Source organism: Oncorhynchus clarkii, chromosome 3, assembly GCF_045791955.1.
Source record: "Oncorhynchus clarkii lewisi isolate Uvic-CL-2024 chromosome 3, UVic_Ocla_1.0, whole genome shotgun sequence".
Lineage (NCBI taxonomy): Eukaryota > Metazoa > Chordata > Actinopteri > Salmoniformes > Salmonidae > Oncorhynchus > Oncorhynchus clarkii.
Window position 1 is genome coordinate 34,979,070 of NC_092149.1, and position 17,180 is coordinate 34,996,249.

A 17,180-nucleotide genomic window follows, 5' to 3' on the forward strand; every position below is an offset into this window, starting at 1 on the left:
GTGTGTGTGTGTGTGTGCGTGTGCGTGTGTGTCCGTGTGTCGGTCTGTGTCTACGCATGTGTCTGAAGACATAGAGCAGTAGCTACGTAGCGCCGTGGACCAGATTGCAGGCAAGTGACACTGATGGAGAAAGAGGGAAAGAGAGGAAATGAACGCGAAGGCTACAGGGTTGGAGAGCATGGGGAGATTGGAACGAGGGAAGAAAAAAATGACGTGCAAGCAATCAGGAGAAAGTGGGAGCGATAGATTTGGAGCAAGGGAGAGATACAAAGCGATAATGAAGATGAAGTGAATGAACGGTGTGAACGAGGAGGAAAGAGATGTGGAGGGACAGGGGGTGGAGGGGGAGAGAGAGAGAGTGACAGAGGAGATGGGGGGGGGGCTGAGTCTCTGCTTTTACGTTGGGGTGATTACGTGACTGAGAGGAGAGTGCAGCGCCATGTATAATGCTCTCAAGACGGACATTAAGACGCGCTGCCCGACTCAGTCTCTCTCTGCCTTCTTTCTCTCCTGCGTTCCGTTCCTTCTTCTCTCTCTCTCTCTCTCCGTCTCTGCTAATGATCCACGCGTCTTGCCACACAGCCGGGCTGAGTGATACCCACTGACAGTACCACTCAGGCGGAAACTCTGCAGGCCCCTTCTCGGAGAAGCGGCGACACACACACACACACACACACACACACACACACACACACACACACACACACACACACACACACACACACACACACACACACACACACACACACACACATATATACAAGCACATTCAACAGTACTAATAGACATAATGGTGCTTTCATCCCTCTGTAGAGGAGGCAATACAATATATATCCTGTATGCCTTATAGCAACCCGTGTATGACTGTAGTCTGACTCTATAATCCCCATTGGCCTATGCGGTCACCCTGCCACACTCCCCTACACAGCCCCGTATGCCCTCGGGCAGTACGACCCCATACATCCTACTACATCCCCTTACAACCCTGCACAGCCCCATACATATGTCTCAGTGCAGCATAAGCCCATACAGCCCTGTATACCTCCTGTGAACCAGGTCTCATTTTCCTGCCCTAATCCGGCCTGCCTCGTGCAATCCCATACATCTTTACCCAGACCCATAGATAGACCGTACGTCCCTACCCAGACCCATAGATAGACCATACGTCCCTACCCAGACCCATAAATAGACCGTACGTCCCCGTGCAGCATGACCCCATTCATCCATACAGTCTCATACAGCCCCATACAATCTAACATAGACCTATTGAACCCTTATGAACCAGGTCTCATTTCCCCGCTCAAACTGTAATCCGGTAGGCCCGCCCAGACATAACTGCTGCCGAGAGGGAGAGGTTAGGTCAAGAATTAGGTCATAGGCCCAATAGGAGCCCACTCCTCCAATTAGCGAGTGGATTAAGCAGGGGAGTGTGTGCATCTGCGTCAGCACGCTGGCAGCTCCAGCCGCTCCTAATCCAGACACGGCCTCTATGGTAACAGAGGGTCCTGGGAAGACGAAGTAACCCACATTTCTCATTCTTCTGCTCACTAATCCCCTCTCGACTTCACAAACAAAAAAGGTGATACATTCAGGTGCTGCCGATTGCGTCTCGTACACTTTGAGTTGAGGAGAATGCTAGGGTGAGTTAAGGTTCCAATAGTAGTTGAAGTGGTCCTACTTTCAAAACGTTCCTGCACGGTTCACAGTCAATAAGTAGCCTCGAAAATCCACTGAATTGAAATGTTTTCACTTTTGCTTTATTTTTTCCATTTATTTTGTCTCCTCTCAATGAATCGGGGATTGTGCATAAACTTGTGCATAAACTTCTCTACCCGTGCGACCCGTGTCATCAATGTGGGGGTATATCCCAAATCTATTACCCATTTGGTTTTACGAATCCAATCAACAAGGCCGAAATAGTGCATTGGTTTTCTACTGAGAGACTCTCTTGAAGTAACACTGCATCACTTTCAGATACTCTCGGGCTACTACTGTCTGGCCTGTGTGGTTTTCTTTACAGCCCTACAGCTGATACATTCTATATGAAACATTTCTATGTTTACATTCTATATGAGGCATTTCTATGTAAGGGTTTTGGAGGCAACATTACTGCAGTTGCATAAAAAAAAAAGAATGTTCCCCCTTTTCGTGGTATTCAATTGTTAGTAGTTACTATCTTGTCTCATCGCTACAACTCCCGTTCGGGCTTGGGAGAGACAAAGGTCGAAAGCCACACGTCCTTCGAAACACAACCCAACCAAGCCGCACTGCTTCTTAACACAGCGCGCATCCAACCCGGAAGCCAGCCGCACCAATGTGTCGGAGGAAACACCGTGCACCTGGCGACCTTGGTTAGCGCGCACTGCGCCCTGCCCGCCACAGGAGTCACTAGAGCGCAATGAGACAAGGATATCCCTACCGGCCTCACCCGGACAATTGTGCGTCACCCCACAGACCTCCCGGTCGCGGCCGGCTGCGACAGAGCCTGAGCGAGAACCCAGAGTCTCTGGTGGCACAGCTGCGATGCAGTGCCCTAGACCACTGCGCCACCCGGGAGGCCCAGACTATTGCAGTTTTAATGTTGGTAGGTTATTTATACGTTTGCCTGCATGTACAGTATGTTCATTTTGACATGAACGCTGTGTGCATTCATTAAAGCATAAGTGTGTAGTTTGGTGTAGTGCCCTTAAATAGCCCTAGAACTGAAACTTCAGTGTACAGTATAGCTCTGAGGGGTTGTGTGGGTAAGAGGGTTATCAGTCAGCACGCACCAACAGGGAGAGCGCAAGGTAGATGGATGAGAGAGCGGTGGAGAGACATAGATGGAGAGACAGAGAAAGGAAGGAAACAGGGAGAGACAGAGAGAGGAAGGAAACAGAGGGAGAGACAGAGAGAGGAAGGAAACAGAGGGAGAGACAGAGAATGAGAAATGGAGAGGGAGAAAGAAAGATTGAGGGAACAAGAAGAGGAATAGTGGGGATAGTCGTAATGAAGTTTTCAGGAGCCTCTTAAAAGGTCACGGCATGTCTCTACATCCCCCACCAATACCGCACTCCCCCCCCATCGCTATCTATCCCGCCATCAGCCCCCCCCCCCCCCATCTGTGTCCATTAGCCATTCATGAACCCACTCATAGCCACTCATTAGGGAGGGAAGGGGTTTGAAGCGATTGCATTCAGAGGAGAGGAGTCTGTGACCGGAGCATACTGATTAATATTTCAGCGTCTCCCGTGGAGGAGCTGAGAGCAAGTTTTTCCCCGCTTATGTTGTAGAGTAGTGCGTTTCTCTCTCTCTCTCTCTCTCTCTCTCTCTCTCTCTCTCTCTCTCTCTCTCTCTCTCTCTGTTGTAGAGTAGTGCGTTTCTCTCTCTCTCTCTCTCTCTCTCTCTCTCTCTCTCTCTCTCTCTGTTGTAGAGTAGTGCGTTTCTCTCTCTCTCTCTCTCTCTCTCTCTCTGTTGTAGAGTAGTGCGTTTTTCTCTCTCTCTCTCTCTCTCTCTCTCTCTGTGGTTGGCTGCTCTCCCATTCTCTCTCCCACGCGAGTAAGAGATTGAGAGAACGACCCCCCCCCCTCCCCTCTTGTTTTCCTCTCATACACTCACAGACAAATGTACAGACACACACCACCAGACCCTAACTCAAACTGACTTAATTGGGCTCTTTTTGTTTCGGGAAATGGAGGCAGAAGGCAGAGGAGGAGGGGTGAAATCCCTCCCATTCCACTTTTCCTCCTAACTCAGAGGGGTATCTCTCCTTCTCTCATTAGTCTAGACAGTGAGACAAGTTACCCCAGCAGACAGGGTGTTCTGTGCCCTTCACCACCGCCACCCCCCATTGAGAATCAAACTAGGCAATAAAGCTCCTCATTCATACAGTAGGTTGGCACTTCCAATCTTGAGGGTCAAGCAACCATAGAACTAGAATCCATTTCATTTCCATGGAAGCAACATGGTTCATACATTTTCCACCACGAAAGGCACTCTTACTGTATGTGTATGCACTTCAGTGTTAAAGGCAAGGTACCTTGACCTATGAACTCAGCATTATCACTTCGCTATATCACTCTCTGTACTCCGTTTAAGCAATCTCTTGAGGGATGAGTAAGTCCTGAATGAGCACTCTCTTACTCTACAGTATGGGCTTTTGTTTTTGTGAAGGAATGCTGCTATAGTATGTTTCCTTGAGTATGTTGTGTGGTAGGTTCCCATTGAGCCGTTGTACTGTAGGGTTGGATATACAGCTTAGCTGTATGTGAAGTTGAAATCATTCATTGTTTGTTCATTCTCATGGACTGAATTTTCAGGAAGTGGATGGAATGAGCTCACTGGACATTTCCTTTCGTGGGATAGCTGGAGGCAAAGTTCATTCATGTTCATGAGTTGCGTTGGGTGATTGGTTGATACTTCTTGGGTGTGTGATGTCACACAGATGCGCTGCAGAGCTGTCTGTTTAGCTTGGTCGCCGGCCTAAGCAGTAAGCACTGAATGACTTGGGAAACCCAACTTCATTAATTGTGAAATAAATTGAAGACTCACCCATCTATTTTAGTTTCACTGTCTTGTCATTCACAAAAACGAGTCCACTAATTGTTATTTTTACCTTTACACAAACTGTCTGCTGCTTGATATGAGCAAGTTGACCCAAATCTATCAAAGAATAGGAAATCTACGATTAGTTGGTGAGCTAGCTACATTTCAGTAATTTCGCTATCCTCCTAAATGCAGTGGTCAGTGGATAAACTAACTATGAGATGAACATATTTAGGTGAAAACGAACTAGTAGCCAGTTGTTGTTGTCCATGGTGGAAGCATATCTAACCAGCTCCTGAAGCCTATGTGACCTGTCAATGTGCCCGGTGAACTCCCGAGTCTGGACGCAGTCTAGCTAATGTTAGCTAGTTTCATAAGAAAACGGCTGATGTTTTTGGGGTGTGGGAATATTAGATATAACGGTCAGTGAAGTTGGTGGTTACTACTGGTTTTAGATTCGAGGGGAGAGACATTGGCCGTCATTATTTTGTGTTTCAGTATGGGCTCGGAGTGATGTCACACAGAAGGCTCAACCAATCACCCGGCGGCTGTCACTGGATGGCCATATTGGCTCAAAGAGACGGCGGTAACAATTCGTTTACATAAAGGAATATCTCAAGATGGCTCCATGGTTAACAAACGCCGCCATAGTTAAGATCCCCCAACGTTCTCCATTCACACCAAAATTCAAGACCCTCTTTGATCCTCCTTTGTTCTCTTTTCCCTCGTTCCTTCTGTAGCTGCCTTTTCTTGACCTAAGATTCCACATATACACTTACCTTTTTCAATGTCATGTGTACATCATAGGTGGGTGTAGCTTTCTGCATCTCTGAATAAGTGTGTATAGCATGTGATGTATATTGTTGAGGAGCAGTGGTTGGTGTGCTGCACAGGGCGTTTAATGAAGTTCCCCAACACCTCTCCCCTATTAGACGGGTGCCCTCTACCTCTCCCTACTTCACCCCCCCCACCTCTCTCCTTAGCTGCCTTTCCCTCGGGGGATAGTTGGCAGGGAGCAGGCCGGCTGCTATGGCAACAAGGAGCCTCCCTCTCCCACAGGTCTCCTTAGCAACTAGTAGCTTGGCATTGCGGTAATGAGCGTGCCCACTGTGCCAGGCTCTTTGTGTGTGTGTGTGTGTGTGTGTGTGTGTGTGTGTGTGTGTGTGTGTGTGTGTGTGAGAGAGAGAGTGTGTGTGCGTCTATTTTGTTTGCCAGTACATGTGAGAAGATGAACGTGTGAGGGAGAAGCTGTGTGTTATTGCGTGACTGATGCATGTGATATACGTGTAGACATGCCTAAGTTTCGGTCTTCACATCATATGCACCTCACAAGTCATGATGGATACCCTACTGTGTGTGCGTGTGTGCGTGCCTGCCTGCTTAAGATGCATCCGTGCATGTCTGCGTGCGTGTCTTTCTGAATCTTTGGACGCTTCCATCTGATTGCGATGATCATTAGTCTCTGCGCTATGAAATTGCAAGCAATTAAAAGGGGACTATTCTATGAATTTTGCATGCCATAAGGCAACCGCTGCCGAATGAGTTCCCTGCTCTGCTGATATGAAATGAAAGCCCGAGAAATGATGTTTATTAAAGTCTGATCAGAGGTGTGTGCTGACCTTTAGAATGCGGGAAATGAGATTGTTATTATTATGAAGGAGATTATGTTGTAGAGTGAGAGGAGGAGAGAATCGCATCCGCATTGATTCCATTGTTGCATCATCTGTTTCTTTGTGGCAGAGGGTGGTTTCAATATAATCAAATCCACACTCCGCCTGTGGGCCGTTAAAAGACCTGACTCAAGCACACACACACACACACACACACACACACACACACACACACACACACACACACACACACACACACATACAAACAAACAAAAAGCTGTAAAAGCCTCTCTCCAGAAACGTGCATGATGGCAGGCCCAGTGGAAAATGTGCGTCTGATGGATCCCCAGACTTTAGTCGAAGTGTGAGCTGTGAGCAGGCCCCACAGGTGGCCCAACCACTACACCTGTTTTGTGAACCCTCACAGGGGAAAGCGAAGCCGAACTCCCATAGCCCCTGTGGAAAACCATACCCTCTTGCACGTGCCCACCTTGTGCCCTCCCTGGCTCAGGTCTTACCCACGTTTGGCGTGGGCGTCAGACGTGATTACGAGCCCAGGCGGAGGCTTTCGTCGCGTGGGTGTCATAGATGTCGTGTCCCCCTCACGCGGACCAACTGGAAAGCCGCCAAGACCGCCCTGGCATGCCGTGGTGGATTTTCCGATCCCCTATCCTGGTCTCAGATGGTCTGCTAATCTGTTAGCGGCTATTTTTAGCCGCCAAAGCTCGTGCAGCCCTTGATCCACAGTTCCACACCCGACCGCTAACCATCCCCCTTGGTGCTTATAGAAGTATACAGGCAGTGATTTGCCAGGGACTGGCTGCAATTAGAACACAGCCAAGCAGGAATCCCCCATCAATTCCATTACACCATCTCCCCACAGACTTCCTGACTGTGGGCACCATGGCACATGGCAGCTCAAACTCTCAATTGACTTTCCCTCTTTCCCCTTTGGAATGGCACTGAGGGGTGTGTGGGATGATATAGCAATTCTGAAATTGATTTGCATTGTCGTAAGAGGGGGAACATGCCTTAGTAAGGCTCTAATGGCAATGGTTCTCCAGGCTATGTCTTAGGTACAGATAGTAGCCAATGGTCTGCCATGTAGCTCAGCCTGGTTCCTAACCTCGGTTTCTGACAGGGCTTGCCGTGACTACACAACTAGATCTACTTGATAATTCCGTGCCTATGGACATACATTGGACCATGGCAATGAGGATGGCATTATACATGACAACTTTTTTTTGTCATCAGCCGACGATCTTCTCCAGAGCGACTTATAGGAGCAATTAGGGTTAAGTGCCTTGCTCAAGGGCACATCACCAGATTTTTCACCTAGGCCTTTCGGTTACTGGCCCAACGCTCTTAACCGTAAGGCTACCAGCCGCCCCTGTGGCATGTGGCGGCTAAGTTAGTTTCTCAACTCCTAGTAAGAGGTCTTCGTTTTTTGAATCGTTCCAATTTGGGCACAGTCCAGGAATCAGGCTCGTCCATCTGCCCATCTGTCTCTCCTTAAAGTAGGCTCTCCTCCTCTAAAGGGATTTGAATTATCGTCTGACTTTGGGCTTCCTTCGCAGGCAACAAGATCTGTGTTCCTGTCTGTACCTGTGCCACTTGGGATAGCGTGCTGTATCTGCTTTGTTCCGTATAGAGCCATATTTTATCTATCATTAGGCCCTTCCGTACCCTTGAAGCCCTCCCATCCCTCCACTCCACCCCACCCCTGCAGACAGAGAAGGCTGAATGCACCAACCCCCCGATTCCCATTAATCTATGCGCCTCTAAATTCTTTATTTCCCTTCAAAGGGGGACAAGCCGAGCTGTGACATCAATCACGGGAAACGAATATTTAGCCAGTGCTAATTTCCATCAATAGCCTGGAGACAGGCTTAGCTGACAAAACTCATTCCTTTGCCTGAACAAAACTGCTTGTGTTTGAGCCTCCACCCCCCCCCCCCTTCTGCAGAGGCACAAACAGGCATCACAATAAACACAGCCAGAGCCTCTCCTGGTCCCCCTTGATTTGTGCTTATCTAATGAATGGTGTGCTATGAAGAGATACCCATAGACAGCAGAGGAGCATAATGGCTGCTTTCTGTATGAAATGGGATTGATAAACACCGAATGAGTACATGGCGAATGGCGGTAAACAGCTTCCAGACAGACGCTCGTCTTTGCAGAACGAACATGCCAGTCATCCAACCCTTTTAAGTTATTTGAACCGGGTGAGTGGTTTCTTTTGGCGTTCCCATGCGAGCCCTCTTGTCTTTGGGCTCGTCACTCGGTTCAATTTGAATGAGTACACCCTCTCTACACAAGACGGGCCCTGTACAGTTTGACCTGTTTCTTCTATCCCCTCTTGTGAGTATGTGGGGGGTAGAGGGGCCCCATTTTGAGGGCAGCCCATTGTGTGGCTCTGAGGGTTCTCACACATTGGGCTCTATACTATACCTACCATTCCCACCCCCTTACCCCCCTCTATCCCAGCTGCCCGCCTTGCCAGTCAAGCCAACCCAGACGGTCTATTGCCCCACCACCCCGCTCACCACAGTCTTAATGGCAGATTGCTACCCTGGGAGTGGCGGCACAAGGGACACACATTGGCATTGCGCCAGGCTGGGCAACTGGGCGCGTTCACCCTACTCACACTAACTCACACGGGGGTTCCCTCGAGCAAGAGCATTGGAAAGGAGCCATAATCACCTTCACAAGGAGAGTCCAATAGAATATCTTCCTACAGACAGGCAGACCTTGATGTGTCTAAAGCCAAGCCTTAGCATTGAAGGCTATTAAGTTGAATCGATTCGCCAAGTCGAACTGCCTACTCCAGATTCCAAAAATCAAACTCAGTGGGTGTGTGGAGGGAGGACTGAGCAGGAATCAATGTGAATGGCCAGAACGCTGAGGGGCAAATTAAAGGGTTTGAAAGAGAATTATTTACCATGACCAGGGCCCGTTTTGTTTTTGTTCATTCTCGGAACATGAACAAAAGCTCGGTCGATCCAAAACAGGAAGTCTTGTAGTCTCTATTGGATTGACTTTGAACAAGTACCCCGGTCTTGGAAAAAGGAAAAATCCCTTTCTGCTGCTCTAAGGCCACCTGTGTCGGAAAGAGAGTGAACGTGTCCGATTTGAGCGGGTTAATGGGTCTTAAACTTAATCTGCGGGCAAAGAGGCTGTGGTAGAGTGGCTTGGTACAGAGCGAATGAAGAAGACGTAAGTCAGGTATCAGGATCGTGGGCTCTAATGAGAGTTGATCTCAAGCCGATTGTTTCTCTGGGGCCATCGGAGTGCCACACCATAGAAATAGAATTACTAGAAAGGGCAATTCCCATTCAAGTCAATGTTACTTATGTGAAGGGTGAACCGGCTGCCGTATTGAATGTAGCCATGAGTGTGCTGTGAACTTGATGTGGTCTGAGGGGCTTTACCATTCTAGTAATTATATTTATATGTGCTACACAGTCTTCCACGGGCTACAATTGTTCTATAAATCGGACAGATGCCCTTTTCACAAATAACAGTGCAAGGCTACTGAAAACCCGTTGTTGTTGTTTAAAAACCCACTGTGATATATACATTTCCATAGAAGTTTGATTTGACAACAGCAAGTCTGTTTACTTAAGTTGGATGGGATCAGGCAATACATTTGTGTCTTAGCCTTCCACAATATGTATTGTATCAATGGGCCTGATTTCAATAGGAGATCGGACCAAGGGTTGCAATGTGTGTTCCGTGTCATTGTGTGTTTTTGTGTGCTTCCCTTCATTTGTCTGGTCCTGAAAGCCAGGGGGCTGAAGAAACATTTGATGAATATTTAATAGAGAATAATGTTTTCAATTTTATTCTGTTGTAAGCCTGTGGGGAGAAGTATGGAAAAAACCACCCTCAAGGACAAACTCAGAGTGAGGCATTCCGCTTAGCTCTGTCAGATAGGAAATTGAAAGGGTGGTTGTATTTACATGGCCTTGTAGATCATGGCCTTTCTTCTCATTGTCTTACATGGACAGGTTGCTTAACAAAGGAATCTCCGTAGTCTGCCCCCTCATCCTCCTCCTCCCATTGGATCATACGATGCACACGATGACCTGACAGTGGACGGTGTGAGACGCCCAGCTGGGAGTGCCCCTGAATCAACTCCAGGATTAGCTCGGGATTGTCTGGGATTACTCAGGATGGAGCGGGATTAGCACCGGCTGCCTGCGACTGCCTGTTTTAGGGGCGTGAGTGAGTGGGGCATGGGCCGGCCATATTTCCCCTGACTCAGGCCGAGATTGGGCGAGAGGCCAGGGCTAGGCTACACCAACACAGGGAGGGACACCTGTAACCTGGCAGGGCTATTCTCAGTCCCTAAACCCACACCCAAACAGGATGACTACTACTGAGAAACCCCGGGTTTGAAAACAAAACAGAAAGGCTGGCAGACAGGAAGCAAACAGCTAGCTGACTACGCCATCATGGCCAACTTACCCACGCGATGGCTGTGTCCCAAATGGCACCGCAGTCCCTATATAGTGCTCCACTTTTGAACAGAGCCCTATGGCCCCTGGTCAAAAGTAGTGCATTATATAGAGCATAGGGAGCCAGTTGGGCACACAGCCAATCCCTTAAATCTCTCTTAAGCAGGTGGATTCAGGATTCATCAGATAAAGAGGGCATGGGGATGATGTTCAAATCCCTCTCCCAAGTCTATAGCGGGGGACTTTTTTTGATCCTACATGCTACGTTTGGAACAGATCAGATATCATACGCGGTAGCGGCTTCAACCGGTCTGGTCCCATTGAAGGAGGTTCATTTTCATTCGGCCTTCAATCAACCTGTCATCTAACCTGTTGGACAGCATTTGTCATGATCTGATAAGGTAATGTTCTGGTGTGGGAGAGACAGGTATACCTTTTTTACACTAGCAAGCCGGACCGAACTTTGCTGAGCCAAGCTGTTTGAGCTGGTTGGGTATCCTCCATAGTTGCTTGAACTGTGCCGAAAAGATCCATGTGAAAAGAAAATATGTGAGCCAACACAGTACAGTTCCGGTCGGCACGGTAGTGTGAAAAGGGTAGTAGTCGGCGCAGGCACGTAGTCGCCCGCCCCTAACCGCCGACCGGGCATCCCCGACGGACTGGCATGGCCCAGATGCAAGAAACACTGCTTTGAGTTAGAGAGAGAGCTGCAGCATCAAACAACCATCTCCCCAATCCCCCCCCCCCCTACCCTTACTCTGCCTCCCTGCTCTACCCACCACAATATCATATACTCCCTCTCCTGCACGTTTACCAACAGTTGCCATGGTTACCCAATGCTCGAGGTGTCACAGCGAGACAACCGAAGGGAGGCATTCACAGATCACCTGCATTCAGTCAGTCGCCGCTTTTCAGTTGGTGCTCCACAATTTGATTTGTGTGTACTCAGACTGTGCCATTCGCCCGTGAATACAAATGATGTGCGACACAATGGACGTTGTACCTCAATCTGAAACAATGGAATATAGTGCTATAGTGCCAATGTAAGGCTTAGCCACACTATGTGCTTTGGTTTCATTTTGCCGTTCAAGTTTCAGAATAACGCCTACAGCAAAAGCAGAACAGAACAACTATTGTCAGTCAATATTTATCAGTGTTCACTTGGCCTTCACTTGGCCTTGAAGAAAAAGTCTAGTCTGTTTTTGGAATGAGAAAGTGAATGAACAGAGTCATCTATTGAGAGTTTGTCACTGAATTTGAGTGTTCCAAAAAAGAAATGTGGAGAAAGAAATGGACAGAAAATGTGAAATCTTTCTCTCAGCGGTAAATAATGACTGCAGTATATTAACAAACACAGGAGACGTGGAGAGAGGGAGGAAAGAGGATGAAAAGAAAGGAGAGAAGCAACAAGTTTGCAGACCGCTTAGAGAAGAGGAGGCTATAAAGGAGAGAGAGAGAGAGAGAGAGAGAGAGAGAGAGAGAGAGAGAGAGAGAGAGAGAGAGAGAGAGAGAGAGAGAGAGAGAGAGAGAGAGAGAGAGAGAGAGAGAGAGAGAGAGAGAGAGAGAGAGAGGGGAGAGAGAGAGAGAGGGGTGGGGAGAGAGAGAGAGAGGGGTGGGGAGAGAGAGAGAGAGGGGTGGGGAGAGAGAGAGAGAGAGAGAGGGTGGGGGGAGAGAGAGAGGTGGGGAGAGAGAGGGGGGGGGGAGAGAGAGGGGGGGGGAGAGAGAGAGAGAGAGAGAGGGTGGGGGGAGAGAGAGAGAGAGAGAGAGGGTGGGGGGAGAGAGAGAGAGAGGGTGGGGGGAGAGAGAGAGAGGGTGGGGGGAGAGAGAGAGAGAGGGTGGGGGGAGAGAGAGAGAGAGAGAGGGGGGGAGAGAGAGAGAGAGAGGGGAGAAGGTGGAGAGAAAGAGACGGTTATAGAGAGACGGAATGAGAATAAGGCGATAGAGAGAGTCTGTGTGGGTAGGAGGTAGTTGGTGGGCTCCATCCGTTATCCCTGGTAGCTCCTAGCTCAATCTCCCGATCCATCTCCACATGGTTGGTGCTGGGCCAGAGTGGCAGCCACATCAAACACAATCCCCAGCCAGGCACATCGAACCAGGGATTAGTTTACATCTACCAGGCAGAGGAGAAGAAGTGGTGAGGAAAGAGACAGAGGGAAGGAGGGAGGAATACCCTCCACTTCACATGAGATAAAGTGGACGTAGTGTCTTCAGTTCAGACAATCTTTGGCACTCTCACCTGATAGATTATACAAAGAGTCTGGCTCACTCCAGTTTAGACTACAGAGTGAAGAATAGATTTTCACGAGTCCTACTGTTTGGTAAAGGCACAAGTAGCTAGTTTGTAGACGCCATGATGGTGAATAGGCAGGAGAGTTACAGAGAGACTGAGTTAGCCAGCTAACCTAATCATTCTGAAAAAAACGTTAAAATTTTTTTGAAAGATAACCTTGAAATGGACATGGTCTAAGTTGACTCGACAACCAGAAACACATGTTTTAGTTTCGATGTCTTAATGACTCAGAAATGGGTAGTTATTATCGGGTTGCTTATCAAAGTTAGCCGGCTAACTCATTTATCCGGCTTTGTAGTATACCCCTGTGGACTACCTACCAGGCAATTGATTTATGGGCCCATTTTTTTTCTAAAGTCATCTATCTGGATTTCGCCTATCGGATAGGATTAAATTGATAAAAACAGAATGGACTATTAATTGACTCTACGCATTTAATCATATCCGGTAGTTGAAATTCGGACAGATAACTTCAAGACAAACTGGGCCCTGGTGTCTACGGTTTAGAGGGCCGACAAGGTACTAGCAAGTCTTTTGTGGCCCCAGGATGGGGAGTGTAGAGCCGCTCTATGAGCATAAACACAAACTGTCTGGTACGTATTGATCAGCGAAGCTCTTCTTGGAAGGGGAATCCACACACTCCCCAGTGGCATCAATGTGTGTGAGATAAACCTTTAAACAGTCATCAGTATGGAGCAGCAGGCTTCGGATCAGATTGGCAGGTTGCACGTCGTCAAAGTCGCTGGCACTCTAGTTTCCTCTCCGACAGACAGTTGTTTCAAATGTAAATGGTCATATGCATACTTGATTCAGCTGATGTCTACAGTTGAGGAGTTCTGGGACACGCACAAAGGCGGCCAGTACTCGTAGGCCTGAAAGTCACACGCTGTCGTCACCCAGAGCTAAAGTGTGACGTTAGGTGGCAGCGGTGGGATCCAGTGTGTTAATAAACGGTGAAAATTCTTACCGTACATAATACGATGAACAACGTAACGTGCACTCTAAATCAATCTCTCTCTCTCTCTCGCCCCCTCTCTCACTCTCTCTCTCGCCCCCTTTCTCGCTCTCTCTTGCCCCCCCCCCCTCTCTCTCCCCCCCCTCTCTATATATATCTCTATCTATGTCTGCAGAACTCCATCCGACACAACCTGTCCCTCCACACGCGCTTCATCCGGGTGCAGAACGAAGGCACGGGTAAGTCCTCCTGGTGGATGCTCAACCCTGAGGGGGGCAAGATGGGCAAGGCCCCTCGCCGGCGAACCGTCTCCATGGACAACAGCACCAAGTACCTGAAGAGCAAGGGCCGGGTCAGCCGCAAGAGGGTGGGCAGGCCGGGGATTGGTTCTGGGGCTCAAGTGGGGCTCCAGGCTTCCCCTGAGCAGGGTAGCCCACCGGGGAAGGTTCTCCCAGGCAACATAGGGGGAGCTGGGGGTGTGGAAGGAGAGTTTGACGCCTGGACGGAGCTCCACTCCCGGGCTAGTTCGTCTACTTCCACCCTGAGCGGGCGCCTCTCGCCCATCCTGGCCGAGGTCGAGCTGGAGGAGTCAGAGGAAGGCGGGCTCTCCTGCTCGGCCTCGCCCCACCTCTACCCCTCCCCCTCATCCAGCGCCCGTTCCCCGGCCATGGGGGCCGCGGGAGGCCACTGTCCAACCGTGGAGCAATTGCCCCAGCTGGCTAATCTCACGGGGGCGATCTGCCTGGAGGAGAGGCTCCTGGAGGAAGGCTACCACCATCATCATCCTCACCCAGCGGCAGGCCACAAACTTCCCCCGGTCTATCATTACAACCCTGGGGTTAAAGGTCAGGGTTCGTACTGCGGCGCGGTCTACAGCCAGGCTGGGATGGGCATGCTGCACCACCACTCACCCATGCAGACCATCCAGGAGAATAAGCCTGCTAGCTTCGGCGGTACCATGCGGGCCTACTCAGGGACCAACGCCCTGCAGAGCCTGCTGACAGGAGGCCCCGGAGTTCCACAGCAGTACTGTGCCAAGGACATAATACTGGGCCAGGAGAGAGATGACCACCCCATGATGGGGCCCTCCACGAACGGAGTGAGCTCCACCCGTCACAGCCATCACTCCGGACACAACGGACATGCAGCACACAGTCACAATGGCAGCCACACAAACCACAACTCTGCTCACACCCACAACGGCCACAACGGTACTCAGAGTCGTAACCTCAACCCTGTGACCAACCACAACCACAACTCTCCTCATCTTGGCCACAACCTCAGTCAGAACCACAGCAACCACACAACGCACACACCGACTCAAGCCCCAGCCCCAGCCCTGGCCCCACGCATCAGCAGTGGCCACCTCCAGCCCTACAGCCACAAAGCCCCCTATCTTTACAGCCCCCCGTCCCACGCCCACCTCCCCGCTTCCACCACCCTGCCACCCAACCCGGCCGGCATGCTGGGGATGCCTCAGGACTCCTGCCACCTGGCCACCGCCCCCCACCCCTCGCACCCCTGCCACAACACTTACCCCAGCCCCCAACACCAAGGAATGGGCAGTGGACTGTACCACCACCAACGGGGCATGGTGGGAGGTGGCACAGGAGGCAGCTACCATGGTAGCTCATACCACCAGCCTCACCCCCACGAGAGACTACCAGCTGATCTGGACCTGGATATCTTCCACGGGAGCTTGGACTGCGACGTGGAGTCCATCCTCCTCCACGATATCATGGACTCCGGAGAGGAAATGGACTTCAACTTTGACAGCTCCTTGGCCCAGGGGGTGGGGTTCGGAATGGGGATGGGGGTGGGGGTGGGCATGAGTGGACTGGCAGGTCCTCAGCAAGCCCACAACAACCAGAGCTGGGTGCCCGGCTGAGACGTTTCCCGGAGTGCTTCCGGGCAGGCCTCAGAAAAGACTCCACTACCCAGAGTGCTGCAGGCCAGCCCTCACCGCCCCTCAGATAGACAGACTCCACCCCCTCCCACTAACATGTTGGGGAGCACTGTGCTTGACTGTGTCATTCCTGGACTGAAAACAGAGGAGATGGGACAAACACTGTCACTCACTTCCCATACCTTTCTGTGTTGTGTTATAAAAAGCCCCTGTCCCTCCCTGCCCGGACTCCCTCTGGATATTGTAGCTCATGTCACATTGGTTTTTCTCACATCAGCTGTATACTGTGATGACAATCTCAACTGTGTTGTTTCCCAACCTTGTTCCTTTCTCATCTACTATCATGAGACCTGAACTCACCAAGCACTTTAAAAAAAGTGGGTCAGACTCCACAGCTCACTCACAAACAGACCTGGGTTCAAATACTATTCAAAATCCTTTCCATCACTTTATCTGGGCTTGATTGAGTTTGCCTGGTGCAATGGAACCAATAGAATTGTCGCAAAAGTGCAAACCCCGCCTATCTTGCGCTCCAGGCAGACTACAGCAAAAGCTGAACGGATTTTAAATATCTCAAATGGTATTTGGACCCAGGACTGCTCACGTAGAAGGCAAATTCATGCAGAGTTTGGCTGTTTGCAAGGCGGGTACGGTATTTGACATATCATTTTGCTGAACAAATAAAGAAAGTGCAAGAATCAGAATCTGTAGATACATTTGTGGCATAGATGTATAATGGGGGTTGCTATGCTGCTACGTTTACTGCCAGTGGGAAGCAGGGAAAATGTCAGCAAAGATTTCTGATTGATTGCTTATTTGGTCTCTTTGTCGTTGGCTCGTATTAGTCAAATTCTACATTTTGGGAAAGACTCTTACAACAACCTGTGCCTCCTCACTGACCTAATTGAAAACTATAATCTGGTGCTTTACTTGACTGTGCAAGTCAAAATGTATGTTATATTAGTCAGTTGCATTCTGTCATTATGTCAATTGATTTAATCTTTGGAATATTCAGAAGAGAAAATTTGAAATGGCGTATCACCTTGCCTCAACCAGGGTTTATTTTTTCTTTGTGGCGCCAGCTTTTTTTCTTTAGCTTTTTTCATTTTCTTTCTTTAACCTCTCTCTCTCTCTCCTTTCTTTAATCTCTCTCTCTCTCCTTTCTTTAACCTATCTCTCTCTCCTTTCTTTAATCTCTCTCTCTCTCTCCTTTCTTTAACCTATCTCTCTCTCCTTTCTTTAATCTCTCTCTCTCTCTCCTTTCTTTAACCTATCTCTCTCTCCTTTCTTTAATCTCTCTCTCTCTCTCCTTTCTTTAACCTCTCTCTCTCTCCTTTCTTTAACCTCTCTCTCTCTCCTTTCTTTAACCTCTCTCTCTCTCCTTTCTTTAACCTCTCTCTCTCTCCTTTCTTTAACCTCTCTCTCTCTCCTTTCT

The 17,180-nt window shown here is 49.3% G+C and overlaps 1 protein-coding gene across 1 annotated transcript in view; it reads left to right on the forward strand.

Annotated features, from left to right (window-relative positions):
- Positions 1-16,890, forward strand: part of LOC139405936 (forkhead box protein O6-like) — a 36,654-nt gene extending 19,764 nt beyond the window's left edge. Inside the window, exon 2 of the mRNA XM_071148389.1 lies at positions 14,015-16,890. Coding sequence (XP_071004490.1) covers positions 14,015-15,727 — 1,713 coding nt within the window. The 3' untranslated portion in view covers positions 15,728-16,890. The remainder of the gene's footprint in view (positions 1-14,014) is intronic.
- The last annotated feature ends 290 nt before the right edge of the window (positions 16,891-17,180 follow it).